This window comes from Cottoperca gobio, chromosome 10 (assembly GCF_900634415.1).
Source record: "Cottoperca gobio chromosome 10, fCotGob3.1, whole genome shotgun sequence".
NCBI lineage: Eukaryota > Metazoa > Chordata > Actinopteri > Perciformes > Bovichtidae > Cottoperca > Cottoperca gobio.
In genome coordinates, this window is record NC_041364.1 from 9,937,275 (window position 1) to 9,957,163 (window position 19,889).

The 19,889-nt window shown below is 42.0% G+C and overlaps 1 protein-coding gene across 1 annotated transcript; it reads left to right on the forward strand.

Moving 5' to 3' along the window:
- Positions 1–485: 485 nt before the first annotated feature.
- vegfba (vascular endothelial growth factor Ba) lies at positions 486–15,768 on the forward strand. Its single transcript, XM_029442414.1, has 8 exons — positions 486–1,370; positions 5,632–5,683; positions 5,776–5,972; positions 6,073–6,146; positions 6,241–6,276; positions 8,880–8,963; positions 11,378–11,596; positions 12,090–15,768. The coding sequence occupies exons 1-8, from the start codon at positions 1,293–1,295 to the stop codon at positions 12,109–12,111; spliced, it is 762 nt and encodes a 253-aa protein (XP_029298274.1). The 5' UTR covers positions 486–1,292; the 3' UTR covers positions 12,112–15,768.
- The last annotated feature ends 4,121 nt before the right edge of the window (positions 15,769–19,889 follow it).

Here is a 19,889-nt window from a genome sequence, read left to right on the forward strand (position 1 = left end):
ATAGTACTATGTTGCCAAATTATAATAGCCAACATCAACTTTATTTTGTCACTGGGGGGCAATTGTATTTCTGTGAATTAATTTATTGATTAGTAATCCCAAATTGTTTCCGATATTTAAGAATCAATAAGCACATGCCAACTAAAACCCCACATTTGGAGAAATAAAACCGAGGACATGACCTCAGTGTCCTTAGTGGGAAATACAGCCCTGTTCCCCACTTGCAAGGGGCCCCTGGAGGCCCCCTGACCCCCCACTTTGGGACCAGTAGAGACGCTGCACCTGTATCCAGTGCGCCTGTCCCGTTTAGAAAAAGTTGGCAGTGCAATGGTTACGCTGCGTGCGTCTCAAGGGCAAAGGAAACGAGGAAAGCGATCACAACAACTAATGAAGACTCGGACCTCTCTGTCTGTCTGCGGACTACCCTGCTGCTCCACCGGCTCTGTGTTAGCTGTGCTGCTAAGTCAGTGGAGGATGATATTCCTGTCATTTATAACAGGATAGAAAAAAAATGGGAAGATGCGCCTGGAGGGGCAACGTCATATTTTCAGTGGGAGCGACAGTGTGGGGAGACTGTGACCGAGCCGGAGAGCGGAATATGCTGCACAGTCCAGCTCTGTACGTCGGGCTAAAGCGTCGGATCTTTACCGGATAAACGTCCTATAGCTGGATGATGTGATTTCTTTTCCAGCCACACAGAGGATTTTATGATCGCACCACGTTTCAGCGGGAATCTGGATGATCCTCAAATCACGCCACCCCGGACCCCCACACCGGTTCCATGGGATCAGCACCAAATGGACTGACCTAAAACAAATAAAGGGAGGCATCAGTCAAAGTTTAAAAGTCTCATTTTAAAAAAATCTGGATTTTAAGGTTATTGTACCACGATTTGATAGGCCTATTAAATTATTACTTGAGAGTGTTACATTTTCTGTCTGTATTTTAATATTAGTGGAGGGAGGTGTAGGCCTATTCCAGCCCACTCCAGTGGCTGACTAATTGAAATAAAATAACAAACTATTATTAGACTTTAGGGAACTGACTTATGCTATAGTTTAGACGGTCATATAGTCTCAAATGCAACAAGATAAGGTTATTATTTAAAAACTGAGGATGCAACCCGTGGTGTCTTTTCAAGGAAGGGAGTCTGGAGAATGAAAACGGGATTTCTGCGTTTTTAATCGGACACAGAGGCGAAGGAAGGAGACGGCCGGACAAGCCACCTGCTTTTTTCTTTTTTTTGGATTGGTCCAAAACATATTTTTGCGTGCCCCTTGGACTCCTGCACAATGGGGATTATGCTTCAAGTTATTCTAGGAATGTTTCAATTCCTGCTGCTCACCAGAATACCGACGTCCCATGCCAAGGTATGTATAGGCTATATTTGACCCGAACTGACTGCACGTGTGAGGTGGTCAGCCTGCCATCAGCTATTAGCGTGTGCGATTTATTTTTAAGTAGGCTAATATCCCAATTGGTCTGGTCTGGTGACTTTTAGCTTTGTGGAAGATATCCCCGAGGTCAATGACACCTGTCACTATAATATTGATTATGCTGTAATGACTAGGGACATTATGGTATTTATTATCTCCTCTATCATAATTCAATGCCACCATCTAGTGAGACACCGTTACTTAGAGGTTATAGCTGTAATAAATAATTTACCAAAGCTTCGTTGATCAGCGATAAACCATTCAAATTAACTTTTGGGTTGCCAGGTTGTGGGGGGGGAAATCCTCCTCCAGCATGGCACTTTGTCTTTTTTAGCTAGCTTCAGGAAGGCATTGCATCTGGAGAGGAAACCAATCATTAACATACTGTAATGTTAATTTATGGATTAGTTAGTAGATTAAAGGAATTGTTCGATTTATTCGTTTATTTGGCGTTCTTACCGGAAGTTTAATGAGAGTATAGCCTACCATAATGGTTAGCATTAGTTTAACATAACGACTGGAAACAGGGGGAAACAGCTAGCATGGTCTGTCCAAAGGTAACACAATTTGACCAGACTACCCCCAGCACCTCTAAATGTCCCAAATTAACATATTTAATCTCGTTTAAATTTACAAAAAACGTATAAAAACGATGTATTTTTTGGCTCATTGCCTCTGACCAGTAACGTCAATTGGGTGCCTAGCAACTGGTTGGACCAAGAAATAGATTTATAGGCTTATACAATGGGGAATTGTCGTTTTCACACTTTTATACACGTTTTATTTTTAAAATATTGAAACAATATATATCATGTGTTAATTAGCGAGCTTTAGAGGTGCTGTCATGCGGATCTTTTAACAGTTGTACATATCCAGGCTAGCTGTTTCCAGTCTTTACGCTAAGCTAAGCTGCTAGCTGTGGCTCCATATTCAACGTTACTGAAGACTCATGAGAGTGGTGTCGATCTTCTGTGGGTAAGAAAGCTAAATAGCGTTACTTCCCAAAATCTCGAACTATTCCTTTAAGTTATTACCATTAACCACAAGTAATTACACTTGAGGGCTCTTGATTTACTAAAGAGCTAGCTAAAAAAGATCAAATACGTGTGAACCTGGCAACCCAAAAGAAGCAAATTCCCATCAGAGAAGCTGGAACCAGAAAATTATTGATATTTTTGCTGATAAATTATTAGGAACGATTTTTCAAAAATCTAATTTGTTTGCAATTAATTTTCTAAAAATGTCACTACTCTAATTATTTCAGCTCTAAAGACATTCATTATATATATACTTGATAAATGGCACCTCATTGACAGTACTGTATATCTTTATCGACAAGTTTTGCTTTGTGTGATTCAAAAAGAGGGCTATTATCATTAATAAATGTTCATATTAACTTTTCCACACACACAGCAGCAGGTACACATGGATCAACGTGCATGTGCTTGTTCTTTATTTATGTCTGGAGGGTTGTATCAGGGACAGGCAGTGCTATGCAGTGGTGAGGGATCCAGCCCTGACTGTGCTGCTGTATGTTTTATGATGCATCATCGTAGACGCTACATGACACACAGCAGCGTGACTCTTCACCTGCTCACAGCCTCTGTCTCTCACCCGAGACTCTCTGCTTTCTTGTTGTCTGGTTTTATGAAAGATTATTTGGGAAAGGGGGTCATCATTTTGCCTCCTGTAATGATGTAGCACAGTGTGGGGCGCATGGCATGTAGCTGTATGACACACACACACACTATGCCCATATGCACAGTACTCTGGGAGTGGCTTTTAGATGTGTTGGACAATAGACAGACAGCCAAATCAGTGCAGATGACACTAGGCTGGCACTCGTGTGTGTGTGTGTGTGTGTGTGTGTGTGTGTGTGTGTGTGTGTGTGTGTGGTGTGTGGGTGTGTGTGTGTGGCTGCCAAAAATCTTATCCTCGTCCCATAGACTAATACAGAAAAGACACACTTACTTAAACTCACATCCTACCAGTCACAAAATGGCCTCAGTCCCAGCTTAACTCAGAATCAATGTGGGCGCCAAACCTGTGTGTGTGTGTGTGTGTGTGTGTGTGTGTGTGTGTGTGTGTGTGTGTGTGTGTGTGTGTGTGTGTGTGTGTGTGTGTGTGTGTGTGTATGTGTGGGTAGAAGGGGGTGGAGCAGTTAAAGGGGGGCAACTGGACAAAGTCTACATTCCCTTACAAGTGGCCTTGGTCTTCACACACACATAGGTCCAATAACAGCAGTGTGTGTTCGTATTTTAGAGAGCTATAAAACTAATTTTCTCTTTTTGTGTGTTCTTTCAGTAGCGTAAGAAGTATTTAGATTCTTTACTTGTGTAAAATTACAACGCCATTACAAAAATTGCTGCATTCAAAATCCTACCTAAGTAAAAGTACAGAAGTATCATCAGCTAAATGGTTCCCAATCTGGAGGTCGAGCCTCTTCAAAAGATCACTAGATAAATCTGAGGGGTCATGAGATGATTAATGGGAGTTCTGCTACACAAATCTGTTTTCTATTTTTGGACTTTTCTCAAATCTTTCCTGTTATTTGCAAAACTAGGGTCTCAAACTGTTATTTAATTAAACTGTTTTTGTAAAGGGTCACAAGCAAAACAAGTTGGGAACCACCGGTTTTATATTTAACTATAACGTTTGCTTTCTTTCAAAAACCTTTATTGGAAGCATTTGTTTATAAATCTTTATATATCATTAATACAAAATAGGGAACTGCTTTATTTTTTACACTATTTACCAAACGTGACCTAAAACAAAAGAAAAAGGTTCAAAATTGATCTTTGGGGGGGTTTTTCCCTCCCAGAGGTGACTATAGGAAACTGTAGGTGAGTGTAAACTGCATGTGGCAACATGAAAGTATAATAAAGTAGCGAATTATATATTGGATTAATATTACTCTCAGAACAAATCATCCGTACTATAAAAGCTGCAGTAGGTCGCCTCCCTTCAGCTTATTTTATAAAATAGTAATAGGCATCTTTCTCATCAACTCCCAGCTACACACTGACTATCCAGTGGCAGATACTCTCACTATCTTCCGCTGCGGGGCTACTGAAAGTCTTTCAATCGCCATTATCAGGAGGTAGACTACTTGAGAGCAAAGGTAGCTGGTACAACTCGTTCAAAAATCGAGCAGCTCCCTCCCTCAGACACTCATGTTGTTGAAAATACGGTTGGATCTTGGTTGTGAACGTACATATTTTCAGTTACGTGCTCAAATGACCAAAGGAGGCAGTTTATTTAGTTGTCGTACTACTGTAGGCCTGCTGTTACCCGACTACATGTGTATCTCTGTATCAAAGTTCAGAGTTTAGACTTTCTTCCTGTCGTGTACCACCATGCATTATTGAGCCTGTCAGATCATCAGATGCCGGGTGTGAACTTGGTGTTCATTAACAGGAAACACTTTGATCTGTTGATATGCACCAGCAGCCTTTTTACAACAATGTCAAACAGGAGTTTGTAGGCAATAGCTCAATGGTTAGATTACTGTTATATAATGGTTGGTTCAGAAAACAAATCTTGATAGTTGATCAATTGACAGCAGATATATTTTATTATATATATACCTAAGGGAGACATGGGGGTGGGCGACTGTAGTAACTCAAATTCAGCCAGTACAAACCCCAGTGCCAGAGGTCACAGCGGGCTGGTTGCCTGCAGCAGCGCTGGGTTTAACCTGTGTAACGGCAGCAGCAGAAAGTTTGCTGATCCTACGAGGAGTCAGGCGGTCCGGGATCAGACCCCCTCCTGGCGAAGTAGTGTCCTTGTGGCGGGGAGTGAGGCAGAGGGACTCCAGCAAGCAAATTCTCGACTCATTTATGGTCTGATAAAATTCAGTGCCCCATATTGCTATTTTCCAAGCAACTACTAGCTGTCATTGGGACCCTAAATGAAAAAGCTTAGCAAAGGTATTTATCTTTTTTCCAGTCAAATGTATTTTAAGTGTTGAAAATGATTGTTTTTCTTTGATGATGACCTACCAAAGTACTTATTTACCCACCTTTTGACGGACTACTATATATCTTTTTTTTCGCAATGTTTTACTGAACAAATATTAAACCTACTAGTCATGGCTCCAAAGTGCAACATTGAATGCTCTCTAACAGGTCAACTTGACCAAGAAGCTCTAAACTTCATCTTAACATCAGTTCATTACTTTTATTTCTCCCTCCAGCTCGCTCACTGGCGGCCGGCAGACTCCCCAAAATCCAGGGAAGGTCGAGAAGGTATGCTTCCTGTTTCTATAAAACACCCTGCACTACTTCATGGAGCTGATAGAGAGAAAGAAATAATGGATGTATTGATTTCTCTCCACCAGTGCGGCGGTGGTTGGAGGTTTATTCGCGGAGCGGCTGTGAGCCTCGGGACACTCTTGTGGAGGTTTGGCGGGAGTTGCCTGGGGAGACGCACCATCTCTTTGTCCCTTCCTGTGTGTCGGTGAGGCGATGCGGTGGCTGCTGTGCTGACGAGGCTCTGGAGTGTGTTCCCTCCCTCACACACACACTCACCATGGAGGTATACACACACTCACATTACATCCCTGCCTGCTCCAGTGTAGATGATTAATGTTGGAAGCAGCAAGATGATTTTTGAATATTTTCTGATCTGTGTGCAGTTGATGAGAACCTCCTTCATGAAACATGAGCTCATTGAGCTACCGTTTGTCGAACACAGTCAGTGTGAGTGCAGGTAATAAAACATACTCACAGATGCATGGAATACCTGTTGTTTATTGACCTCCCTGCACCTTTATACTGACACCGTCTGTTTTATCTGCATGCAGATTAAAAGAACAATTCCAGCCAACACCTACAACAAGGTAACATATTTTGTTTTTCAGTTCCCTCCCCTTTCTCTTCTCTACTTACCATTTTAATGTCTTCTTGTCTGTTCCTGTTTAATTGTGTGTGAGTGAGCTGTTGTTGTGAAATGTCATGTTCCATCATCTCTAATGAATTTATAAAACCCTGTCTGTGAATCCATGTCCACTAATGATGCTCTGATTCTTCTGCTGATGTTATTGATGAGGAGGAGGTAGAGGAGGCATTCAGTCAAAAACTGCTCTGATGAAACCCAGTTAAGTGGCTTAATAGTGTTGAAAAGAAGTTACTTGTTCTCATATTCATTATCCGAGGACAGAGGGATTCAATCGTTTTCAAACACTTTGTCATTCCTTTGCTGAGACATATCAGGCCAACATCCCCTCTTAGATGCAATAAACAACCAAATATACATCATCAATGTCACGTCAATTCTGTACATAAAACATGTCAACGTTTGCTTTCCTGGTTTAATTCTGAATAAACATGGTGAAGAATCAACTAGTAGGGTTAAGTGTCATCTCAAAGAGCTTTACAGGCCCACAAGTTTGCACAGAAGTCAGTTAACGGGTAATTCTCATAGAATTGCAGCTTCAGTATATAACAGCATTGGGATCACACTCACAATGGGGATTATGTTTGAATGAATTAATGACTAATCACCTACAGGTTACTGTATGAACGTGCATAGGCAAAAGAGAAAAACTAACACAGAATAGGCACCAAAAAAAAAAAATTAAAGTCAGTCAGCATGTCTGTTAAAACCCACCTGAGTGATGAAGCAACCCTGAAAGGTAATATTGTTATTTTCCAGTAAAAGCTTTATAGATTAAAAAGATACCAGTGAGTACCCAACCCTATCATATAACAAACCATGATGGCTACCATCGCCGGTAATAAATCTCAAGGCGGAGAGATAAGCAAGTATGAAGCTTTTGCAGGTTTTAGAGCTTCAGTTTTGTTTTCAACATACATACATACTAAAAGTAAAGAGACCTTCCTCGTTCAGGCGGTACACACACTCAGGTTTTGTCGAGGTTGAGCCGGCACTGACAGCTGTACACTGTGAAAGGAACATTTCTGTTGGATCCCTGATGTTTGTTTGTGTACCTCATACTGGCAGGTCCAACCGCACAATCATATGATTGCATCTTTAATGTTTACGTCTTCCTACTTCCTGTTAGGATGCGGACATAAATAAAGGATTCCAATGTATGTGTGTATACAATTTTTTCTTTACCCTGTTCAGGTTTCATGTGTCTACGTGACTGTGTTTGCCAAATCTAGGCATCTACATTCTCTATGTGTTACTATAAATGTGTGTGAAAGTTTTCACACAAGTCTTTGTGTGTGTGAGAATATTTAATTCTGTGTGTGTGTGTGTGTGTGTGTGTGTGTGCGGCCCCTCAGTAAATTAGCATCTGTGTGACTCTTCCCTTGGGACGACCCGCATCCTGTTGTCACCATAGCAATGATTTTATCTCCCCTGCCATGTGCTCTCTCACAGACTGAGGGAGCAGAGTCACGCATCCATGATAGTACATTAGAGCTCCAAAGACAACAGCAGCAGCAGCAGCAGCACACTCAGTTCACATTGTCAGAGCTAAGCTGGTAAACACTGACTGTCCCCATGATTTGATAAAGTTTGATATTATTTATAGCAGATGAAATTAAAAAGACACAGATTTAAATCAGGAAAGCCAAAAACCAAATCAGGTGAGGGCACCAGCATACATCAAAGTAAAACAGATTGTGCTCAATAAAGACTCAAAGCAACGAGGAGGATAGGGATATGGACAGGGCTCGATAAACTACAGGCAAGGTGGAAATGGCCCAATAATGTTGTTAAATTGTCATTATTGATAAATCTGCCGATTTCTTTCTAGATTAATCGATTGGTCTATAAAATGTCAGAAAACTGAAAAAATGTCCATACACGTGCAAGGTGATGTCTTTAAATGTATTGTTTTGTCACTCCAAAACCCAAAGATATTCACTTTAATGTTATATAAAACAGAGCCAGTTGTCATTATGCAGCAGAATGGCTCCATTCAGACTTGTTATTATGTTATATGTTATTGTTATATATTATTTATTATACCATTGGATCATTTTTGCTGGCCCATTTGCTGTTTTATTTTTATAACCTTAATGTTTGTATTAGGGCATTACTTGCTATGCATTTTGTGAAAATAGCATTTGTAGATGAAATACATGGGGGCTGGGTGTGTGTACAAATACCAATTCTAAAAATTTTTGATACCTTCCTTTGAGGAATATAAACTTGTTTTTCTACAAAATCCTTTTATTGTTAGACAACAGAGCCCAAACTGATCAAAGGTTAAAAGCTGAACTAACATTGGCAAAAAGATGATTTAACTGTCTGATCAAAGAATAAGTAAATAAATACAAATCTTAGCAAACATTTAACTAGAACACGCAGCACATTGAGTTCATCAGGACATATTCAATATATCCACTCAACAGGAGCAGGCAGACTGATTGTAGTTCATTACTATTTTTTAATTCCAACAGGTGTCAAAACAAATCCAACTCCTGACCATTTAATGTGTGTAACATTTTGTTTGTCTGATATTTCCAGGCCCGATCTGAAGCCAACAAGAACAGACAAGAAAAAGGAGAGAGGAAAGTCCAGACAGAAGACAAGTGGAGTTATCAGAGCTGCGTAAGTTGAACATTTAGTACACACATTGATTTTTATCTCAGTTACAAGCCTTAAGTTAAGTTGTTACTTCAGTTAGTCAGTATTTTCCAGATACCGTCAGCCACAGTGTGAATGTTTGGATTAGAACAGAAACTAGGTTATCTGGTCTACAGTATTACTGAAGGACAATTTGTTTTACAGCCATAGCAGTCAAGGTCTTACACACACGCACACGCACACGCACACAGCACACACACACACAGCCTACATATAGGACTTGGACTTGTAAGCTTCATAATAACAACACAGTATATAACAACTATTCAGTCATATTTAATATTCACTGTGATCCGTTACATATTATAGTTCACAACTCTGTTAAGAAGGTCAGTTAGAAACATTCAAGGACAAGTGAGTTTGGGTGTGTGTGTCTTTCTGCCACATGCCGCATGATTCCCATAATTCAGTCCCGAGCAGTGACGGAGTTTGCTCTCTTTTTTCATCTGCTTCCCCTTCACTTTGCTGTCAGTCATTTCCGGCCTCCGGGGGGGCCAGAGATAACTCGATTTGGGTGTGATGTCTCTCAGCACCCATCCATCACTCAGGACCGGCTTTATTCAGAGTCTGGCGGGGGTGAAATCTGTGTAATTTGCTTCCAAATGCCACCTCCTCTGTCCATGCCAGCGGCAGGCGTGGTCATCGGGGTCTGAACAAAGATGGCCCCTCTCTGCCTCATTAAGTAACTTCATTAAAGCCGCCAGCCTCCCGGGAAGACTGAGGCAGAACCAGCTCCAGTTAATGGACCAACTGACGCAGGACACTTTCTCAGACTCGGAGAAAGTACAGAGCGTATAGAGGGGAAACTAAAGTGACTATAGCCATGGCAACGGGCAGAAACAGCAGAAAGAGCAGAAAGTTTGTCCGCAGCAAAGGAAACAGTATCCCACATTAGTCACACATCTCCCACACACTACATTGTTTGTTTCAGTCTGGCACTGCATGTTTAAACAAACCTTGCGCTTCATATTTAGCCATGATAGCGACAGGGTGTGGGATCTATAGCAAAATCTTTTACACCCCGTATTGATCCCATAGCGTGGCTGTCAGTCTGCCGGTGTTTCGGTCGAAATTGAAACATCTCAGCAACTATTGGAGGGATTGTCAGACATTCATGGTTCCCTCAGGATGAAGCCTACAGACTTAGATGATGGACTGCATTTTAAATGAACTGCATTTTATATGCCTCTTTTCTAGTCTTCCGACCACTCAAAGCGCTTCACAACACATGCCAACATTCACCCATTCACACACACATTCATACATTGATGGCAGAGGCTGCCATGCGAGGTGCCAACCTGCCTATCAGGAGCAGTTAGGCGTTCAATGTCTTGCTCAAAGACAATTCAACACTTTTTCTGGAAGAGCCGAACCAGCAACTTTCCGAGTAATAAGACGACCGCTTTACCTCCTGAGACATGCTGACCCCTGACCTTTGCTGTAGTGCCACCATAAAGTGGACATTTGTGTTTTTTTAAATTAAGTGTATTAATAATTATTGGATGGATTATCATGAAATTTGGTTCAGACATTCATGTCCCACTTAACCCTTAATTTTTCATCTTGCTCTTCCATTAGTTACACTAATAACATTCCTATTAACCTCTGCTGTACTTTGTGTTTAGGGTTTAATTATCTCCAGGTGTAAGTAAGGCTTTGACGAGTGTGTGTGTGTGTGTGTGTGTGTGTGTGTGTGTGTGTGTGTGTGTGTGTGTGTGTGTGTGTGTGTGTGTGTGTGTGTGTGTGTGTGAGAGTGTGTGAGTGAAATACTACTGGACCAATCAGCCAAATATGTTTTGTGATAATTTATTACTGTACGTACGCTCAGGGACCTCTCGTGGTTGCGATATTCACAATTTTTTGACAACCTGTTTTATTGACTCTTTGTACCATCATTTACTGCTGACTCCTCTTAACCGGCCGATAGGGGCCGGAAGTGATCAACAACCGCTGTAGCAGTAGCAAAAAAGCATTTCCAGCTATCATCTGGGCTAAAAACAAGCTAAAAACAAGCTTTATGTAGTCTGCTGCAGGCCACATTCTGTCCTGTGTCGTTGTCACATTTTGAACCCGGAGCATCTGCAGAATAATTCCATTTCCAATATATCACGATCCACTAAAGTTAGGCAGAATACGAGATGAATGAATCCCAGTTTTGGTTATCTTCGCCATCTTGACTGTAAGGGAGGTGGGAGGAACAATTGAGTGAGATATGTTAGCAATGTCATTGTGAGCTTGTTAGCATGTTAACTTTAGCATTTAGCTCAAAGCATTGCTGTGCAGCCTGGCAGAGCCGCTTGCATGGCTGTAGACTCTTGTTAATGAATACATTCTGGAGCTAACCACACTGTCCTTACACCCCTTTTCCTTTCATCCAGGACCAATGCCCCGCCAAATCTTCCTCCCCCATCCTCTCCTCCTTCTTCACCCCCGCCCATCAGCTTCTCTCCCTCTCCGTCGCCATCTCCGAGGCCTCGTTGTCGCCCCTGCAGAGGGAGGAAGTGGGTGCTGGATGTGACGTCTTGTCAGTGCCGCTGCGCCATCACAGCTGAGAGCTGCAGCCGGAAAGACAGGAAGCTCAACCCTCACCGCTGCAGGTCAGTCCACACGCAGCCAAAACATAAATCTGTTACTTGAACTTTGTGTTTGTTTGTTTTTAACAACATGTAACTAAAACACAACAATACATAGACAGTGTTCTAGAGTATTGAAAATAGAGCTCCAGAAATAAACTATTTAGAAATCTACATTAGGGAAGCACCTTGCGCTGCATCAGGCTGTTTCTGGTACAAATTGAAGCTGTATGTTCTCGCTCCAGAGTATCCTGCTATTCTTCTGTTACAGCCAACCCACTATCCATTTCATACACAGATTTGAAAACGTCCAATTAGAAGTTCTGCAAGCGGACAATCGATCAGTTGCTTCAGCTTTTGATGCAGTGAGAACCTTTGTTGGGAGCGGCTGTAACTCACGTGGTAGCGCTTTGATTACACATGTCGAAGTGTCCTTAAACAAGACACTGAACACCAAATTAGTGGGCATATTTGATGGAAAAATTTAAATTTAAGTTGTTATTCTTTATTGTTCCAGGTGTGATGCCATGAGGACTTGATGTGTCTACTCAAATTTCATTTCACCTCCTTCTTTCCACCAACCCCTGTTGATTCATCACCCACTCTCAGCATCAGTGCCACGGAGCATACAGACGCTTGGACATCCAATAACCTCGGACTGAAGGAAATATTTGCGAAAGCACACACAAGAACCTGTACTAGCGCTCTGAGTAATATAGATCTACTAGTGTGCGTATGTGCAGCCAAACATCTTCCCACCTCCTCTGCTTCTGTGGCAAAGCTTCTCTCAGTCCACATGCATGTAGAGACATGCAGTCACAAACCACATCCCATGAGTGGAGGGATGAAGTGGCAGCTTAATGGCGTGGATTTCAAACAAATTCTTTCTTGGTGGACACAATCACACAAGCTCCTGCTCTGCTGTGGTTTGGAGGTTCTTTAGGTCTGCAGTTGAACTTTAAGAGAGCAGTGGAAACACAAACAATGGATATAAAGTGGATGGCACACATGTCGACGTGTTTGCCGGAAAACCTCGCATGGAGACGGATTCCTGGGTGAAGTCAAGCCAATTTTTGAAAAGAAAGGCGACAGATTTTAGATGGACACGTCCACACTCAGACATACCAGAAGGACACAGGACATGCACATGAACTGGCACCCCAGTGTGCGTGGACCTATAGTTGAGCTGAATGCTGGGCTGGAGAGTATCTGTGTGGTCTCCCCACTGAAAGACCCAGATGGGATATCCCTGCAGCCGTTCTCTCTCATTCAAAGTGTATGACCACGGGCTGGCTCTCCAAGCCGCTTTCCGGCATTTGTTTAATTTGGGCCTTTTGTCTCCATCTTCCCTCGGCTCCCCGATTGAAAGCAGCCGCTTTGCCTCTCTTTTAGGCAGTGAGGAGAATGACAATAATGAGGCCTGGCGGCTGTCCACTGCTTCACACACACAGACATTCACACTTATAATACCAGGAACACAGACGACACTGCAAATGCAGACACACACAATCTCACTCACTCTGTGCTATAGCAGGCACACACACATTCATATTTACACACACATGCAATGTGAAATAAATGCAGGTAGCCATAAGCATTTGTGTGCAAATATTTGTTTTCATTTGCAATTTACTGCAAAGTCTTCATTTAATAGTTTATTATTTGCCTCTGTTTTATATTTTATTATAATTCTGTCAAGTTGATTGAAAAGATATTCTATATTGCAGAATGTGCGTCTTTGTTTTGTTTGTTCATCTTTAATCCGTCTGCATAAAGAGTCACACTGGGTGGCCGGCTATCTATACACTCAGCATCTAAACCGATACCCAAATGTATTGAATTTAAACAGACACGGCTCAAACGGGCCACAAATGGGAGACTATATAAATTATAATGTGTAATTTAAACAATCGGCTGGGCAGTGTTGTCCACAGCAGCACACAGAAACCAAGCAAATAGCCGTTCCCAGTGCAGTGAAAGCAAAACACGGCTGTTTTTGTTGCATGTTTGAGCCAGGATGGAAAGAGTATTATTCATTTGGAACATAACTTGTTTGTATTCCGACCGAATCTCACGGTTTAACTCCATGTTAGTTCATGACTGCTTGGCCGCTGGGTGGGAACGGATTTGAACTGTGACTGCTTCAGAAAAGACGAGGTCTTGAGCAGCTTGTCAGTCAGTGTGACATTCATTCAGACCCTTTGCTAAATTGTCCAGAGAATATTTTACCAGTGACATCTTATCTCCATGACAAACAGTAGCTTTGAAACTCTATAATTCATGCCCCTACTTTCCCCCAGGATTCATACAATCCTTCTGTTGAAATAGTCCAGAGTCTGAATTATTTGTGACAGCCTTCAGCTAAAGAACTTTGTGTCAGTGGCAGATGTGATAAGCTCTGTATTTATACTCTCCTGAAATGAGATTATTTTTTTCCATGCTCGAGTCCATTGTTCAAAGTTTGTTATTATTGTCAATCAATGCTTCGATCACTACCTCTATATCACAATATATTAATGACCAAGTATTAGAGCATTGTTGTTACTTTCTTTGTGTTATTTCTGACCTCTTTTAATATATTTGTATTTACATTTAGCAATAAACATAGTCTCCAATGTAGAGATGTGGAGCTGCAGCAGATCTATAGTGAATATCACTGGCTTAGAGGAATTTATAGGAGTTTTCTGTGTGCGTCTTAATAATCTGAAGGGAAGTATTTTTCATATTAAGGAGAACTGAACTGGTCCTCTGAGTACAGACCAGACACTGTGTGATAATGTGGAACAGGAGAAGGTTTCCCAAAGAGGTTGTAAACTCAAACTACTGGTGATCTTGAAGTCTTGGCTTTAAATGAGAAGTTTGACATTTTAGAAAATACACATATTTGAGTTATATGAGAAGATTGATACCACTTTCATGTCTGTACAGTCAATATGAAACTTGAGCCAGCAGTCGGTTAGCTTAGCTTAGCATAAAGACTAGAAACAGAGGCAAACAGCTAGCCTGGCTCTGTCCGGGAAAAAATTAAATCCCCATGTAGCAGCAGCAGCTGTTAAATTAACACGTTATTCTATTTTGTTTAATCTGTATGAAAACCAAAGTGTGACCATATCAATTAATAAACTTTAGAGGAGCTTGTAGGCAGATTTTGTTAATTTTAGCTGTTTCCTCTTGTTTCCAGTCTTGTTGCTAAACTAAACTAACCAGCTGCTGGTCCAGTCAGGTTATTTACTGGATAGAGATATGTATCCATTTTCTCATTTAAATCTCAGCAAGAAAAGCTAATAAGCGTATTTCACAAATGTTTAAACTATTCCTTTAAGTAATTCATGCTTTTAGTATATTTTTATTTCCCCCCAATTTTCCAGCCTTCATTTATTGATAACGTTGCATTTTGTGATCAAATGTTTTGGGAAACCTAAGAGTCCCTGAACGTCAGTACAGATTGCACTTCTGTTTAAGATTGCAAAGCACATACTGTACAATAGTCCACTGGGGGAAAAAACTGAAGGAGCAAATGGACTTCACTCATGCAGACGTGTACGACATATCGAAGACATTCCAACTAAAAGAGTTGTGGCGCTGAGATCACTTTTTGAGGGCCTCTGTTGTTACTTGTGACCAAATTTTCTTATTTCATTCTGAACAATAAAAGCAATGATCCCATCAGAAAGCTGTTGCCTCCCATCATATCAACATCACAACTCTTAAAGATCGACAGCTCGGACATATAAAAAGTCCTACTCAAACATCAGTGTGCTTTGTATCTGCACAGTCTGCATTGTACTGTAAAGGTAGCTTTGTTCTAGCCTCCAGTGTCTTAGCCTATAGAGACCCCTTATTAAACTATATAACATTTTATAATCTCTAATATGCCATGACCTTGTGTATGACCTAGTGCATACTTTAGAGATGTATTTGTAACTTCATTTTAGCTATACTAAAAGAATCTCTTCTCTGCGAATACATTGTACTACTGTAGCCTATGTATAAAGAAAACACTCTTTTTTTGCTGCTACACCATTTGTGCCCTATTATGATGTCTTTGTAGAAAACAATGCAGTTTCATGTTGTATTAGTATATAAATGGCAGTTAATCGATTCAATGTCCACATAAAAGTGTATACTGCATTGTCGAATATAATGAAAATGATACCAGAACACAACCGTGATGTTACAGATGTTAATAAAGGAAATGTCTTATTTTTCGTATAAACCTCTCGTTTTCTTCCTGTCACTGTTTATCCACTCTGACGTCCGTCATGCTCTGACCTCGTCTCCCCCATCGCTTTGTTTTAATCTCTCGCTTGACGGTAATGAAAGGTAAACAGACTCTTTTGATTACAGTGACACAGAGAAAGTGTGTGTGTGTGTGTGTGTGTGTGTGTGTGTGTTGTGACGCGGCTGTGTTATGAGACATAATATTGTTCCCTCTCCTCCTCTCGTTTGTACTGCTGAGTCAGAAGCTGGTCACACGTGTGGTGGAGAATTACTAAGTGCATTTACTCAAGTACAGTTATGAAGCATTTACTTTATACTTCTACTCCACTACATTTCAGAGGCAAATATTCTACTTTTTAATTAGTTGAGGGCTAAAGTTACTCGTTACTTTGCAAATAAAGATTTTAGATACAAAACATGTGACCAGTTCCACTTTCATTTGACTTTAACTTACAGCCAGGTGAAACAGGCTCACACATATGATGCATAACACATAATAAAATATATAGTTTAGTCTATTTATGCAATAAACCAGCTCACAAAAAGCAATGTACATCATGTGACAACAGTACATTCAGCCCTTAGCAGCACTCGCAAATTAAATATAATGTATTTTCTTTTGACTAACACTTTATTCATACAATGGGCAATTGTAGAAAAAGAGAACATGACTTCAATAATACTTTTTTTTAAATGTCTATACACACAAAAAAGTAGGCTTACACCAAAATAATAGATTACAAAATATATAATTACATAAAGATTTAAAAAGAGAATTATAATGTCAGCACAGTGTGAAGCATATTTCATGTGTTTTGCTATTCTTCCACTATTTTTCAGCAGTTACTCCAAATTGCTAATTGTGGCCACAATGGCTGCTGCTCAACAAATGTTACAGTTAGTGTTTTTGTGTGAGAGACAGAGTCTGGGAGAGAAGATAGTTTCTGTGTGTATCAGAGCGCTGCTGGCATGGATTATGATGATGATGACTATGATGAAAATTGCTGGTAATATGATGTTCAGCCCTCTTTTGCTCATCTCACATTACAGAGCAGACATTACACCAAATGAAGGGTGATAAGTTAATGACTATGCCTATTTGTAACACTGGCTATAAATTGTTAAGCTTGAAAGGCAGTGTTATTGTATGATAATGATTGATGACATGAATATTAGCAGCAGTTTAATTTGGCCATCATTACCGAGTGTGAAGAAGAGAGGAGCTAAACGCTGCTGCCAACCTATCTGTCTGGAAGGGCATTATGCCAGTACTAAATATAGCTGCAAGATTAGGGCGACAGAGAGGGAGAGAAAAAGAAAAGGACACATTGAGGCATCCATCACGATACAGAAAAGAGGCCTTTACTCTAAAATGTGCTTCAAGCTCTGCGCTTATCAGAACCCCCCAAAAATACATCATCATCATCGTACTAGTGAATAAGAATAAATGCAATGAAAAAAACACTGCTCAGACTTTCAAGTGGCTCTTTCACTATGTCTCTGTATGTTCTTCCACAGTTCATGCATTCATTTGACTTGTGTATTTTCAACCAGTAGCTCGCATGTCTGCTTCCTTCCATCCCTCTGCACCTCTCAGCTTTGCACTTGTATCAGGACTTCCTGTATTTTTCCACCTTGCTTTCTCTGCGTTCAGAGTCGTGTTTTTCTAATAACTCCAGCCACGGTGTCCTCCCTGCTTTTGTAGCAGCAGCTGTGTTGAAGCAGGTACTGGACGCTATCTGGCCTGCAAGTGTGTTTTGTTAGATGTTATCAGCAGCCCTGTGTGCGTGTGCGTGTGCGTGTGCGTATGAGAGAGACAGACAGAGATAAAAGACTAAGAGAGGACGAGAGAGATTGAGTTCAATATGTGCATGCTGTGTTTGCTGGATTCTGTTGAACTGACAGGAAAGTGAGTGTTTTTAACATCTCTTGTGAATACAAAGAACCTTTTTATTTTATTTTACAAAACAAACAAACAGCGTTATCTGCAACAGAAACATGGATCGTCGTCTGTCTCGGTCCACTGAAGGACATCAACCTTGATGAAAGATTTACGTATCTTACATGGAAAACAGTATCTACAAAGTCACTGGGTTGAAATTTTGTGTGAACACCACAGCCGTTATCAGGAAGTTTAATTCCCCTCATTTGTCTTTTTTTTTTAATAAAAACAACCTTCTAATTAACACTAAACACAAAGGAAAGCTGATAGTTTTGCTGGTATTTAGTGATAAACCAAAATGTTGAATAAAGACATATTTTGACCTGATGATGGCGCTAAATGGAAAGTCAGAGGATCATCAGAGTTGTTACCGTTCATTTAGATGTAGTTTAACACATGAATGTAATGCATATAAAACAAAACAGATAGCGATGTTTTTCTTGAGCCTTGAAAAAATCTAATATGCACTTAGAGGATCCATCCATCCTCCCAGCTGGACGTGCCTGGAACACCTCCCTAGGGAGGCGCCCAGAGCCCGGAGTAGGCAATCCACCGGTTTCCTGCTGAGAGCCGATGGCCTCAGATTTAGAGGTGCTGATCCTCATCCCAACCGCTGCACACTCGGCTGCGAACCGATCCAGTGACTGTTGAAGGTCACAGACCGATGATGCCATCAGGACCACATCATCTGCAAAGAGCAGCGATGAGATCCTCAGGTCACCGAACTGCAACCCCTCTCCTCCACGACTACGCCTCGATATCCTATCCATGAAAATCACAGGATTGGTGATAATCGCAGCCCTGGCGGAGGCCAACATTCACTGGAAACGAGTCCGACTTACTGCCGAGTATCCGGACACAACTCTCGCTTTGGGCGTACAGGGATTGGATGGCCCTCAAAAGTGACCCCCTCACCCCATACTCCCGCAGCACCTCCCACAGTATCACCCGGGGGACCCGGTCATACGCCTTCTCCAGATCCACAAAACACATGTAGACCGGATGGGCGTACTCCCAGGCCCCCTCCAGGACCCTTGCAAGAGTAAAGAGTTGGTCTGTTGTTCCATGACCAGGACGGAATCCGCATTGTTCCTCTTCAATCAGAGGTTCGACTACCGGCCTGAACCCTCCTTTCCAGTACCTTGGAGTAGACTTTACCAGGGAGGCCTGAGAAGTAGTGATACCCCTGTAGTTGGCACACACTCTCTGGTCCCCCTTTTTAAATAGGGGAACCACCACCCCGGTCTGCCAACCCCTAGGCACTGTCCCAGACTTCCACGCAATGTTGACGAGGCGTGTCAACCAAGACACCCCCTCAACACCCAAAGCCTTCAGCATTTCTGGACGGATCTCATCAACCCCTGCGGCTTTGCCACTGTGGAGTTGTTTGACTACCTCAGTGACTTTCATCAGGGAAATTGACGATGATCCCCCATCAGCTTCCAGCTCTGCCTCTACCATAGAGGACTGTGTTAGTCGGATTCAGGAGTTCCTCAAAGTGCTCCTTCCACCGGCCGATAACCTTCTCAGTTGAAGTCAGCAGGGTCCCACCCTTGCTGTACACAGCTTGGATGGTTCCTCGCTTCCCCCTCCTGAGGTGCCGGATGGTTTTCCAGAAGCACCTTGGTGCCGACCGAAAGTACCTTCTCCATAGCTTCTCCGAACTTCTCCCACATCCGCTGCTTTGCCTCTGACACGGCAGAAGCTGCCGCCCTTCTAGTTCCTTCGATACCCTGCAACTGTTTCCGGAGTCCTCCCGGATAACATAACCCGGAAGGACTCCTTCTTCAGTCGGACGGCTTCCCTGACCACCGGGGTCCACCACGGTGTTCGAGGGTTACCGCCCCTTGAGGCACCTAAGACCTTGAGACCACAGCTCATCACCGCAGCTTCAGCAATAGAGGTTTTGAACATCGCCCACTCAGGTTCAATGCCCCCAACCTCCACAGGGATGGCTGAAAAGCTCCGCAGGAGGTGTGAGTTAAAGATCCCCAGGACAGGGGCTTCCTCCAGACGTTCCCAGTTCACACGCACTACCCGTTTGGGTTTACCAGGTCTGTCCAGAGTCCTCCCCCACCCCTTGGTCCAACTCACCACCAGATGGTGATCAGTCGACAGCTCCGCCCCTCTCTTCATCCGAGTGTCCAAAACATG

Excerpts from the sequence above, each read along its gene's own strand:
- vegfba (XM_029442414.1), top strand. The coding sequence starts at position 1,293 with ATGGGGATTATGCTTCAAGTTATTCTAGGAATGTTTCAATTCCTGCTG. Across the intron at positions 6,147-6,240 it reads CACAGTCAGTGTGAGTGCAG|ATTAAAAGAACAATTCCAGC; the intron begins GTAATAAAACAT and ends ATCTGCATGCAG. Across the intron at positions 6,277-8,879 it reads CAGCCAACACCTACAACAAG|GCCCGATCTGAAGCCAACAA; the intron begins GTAACATATTTT and ends TGATATTTCCAG.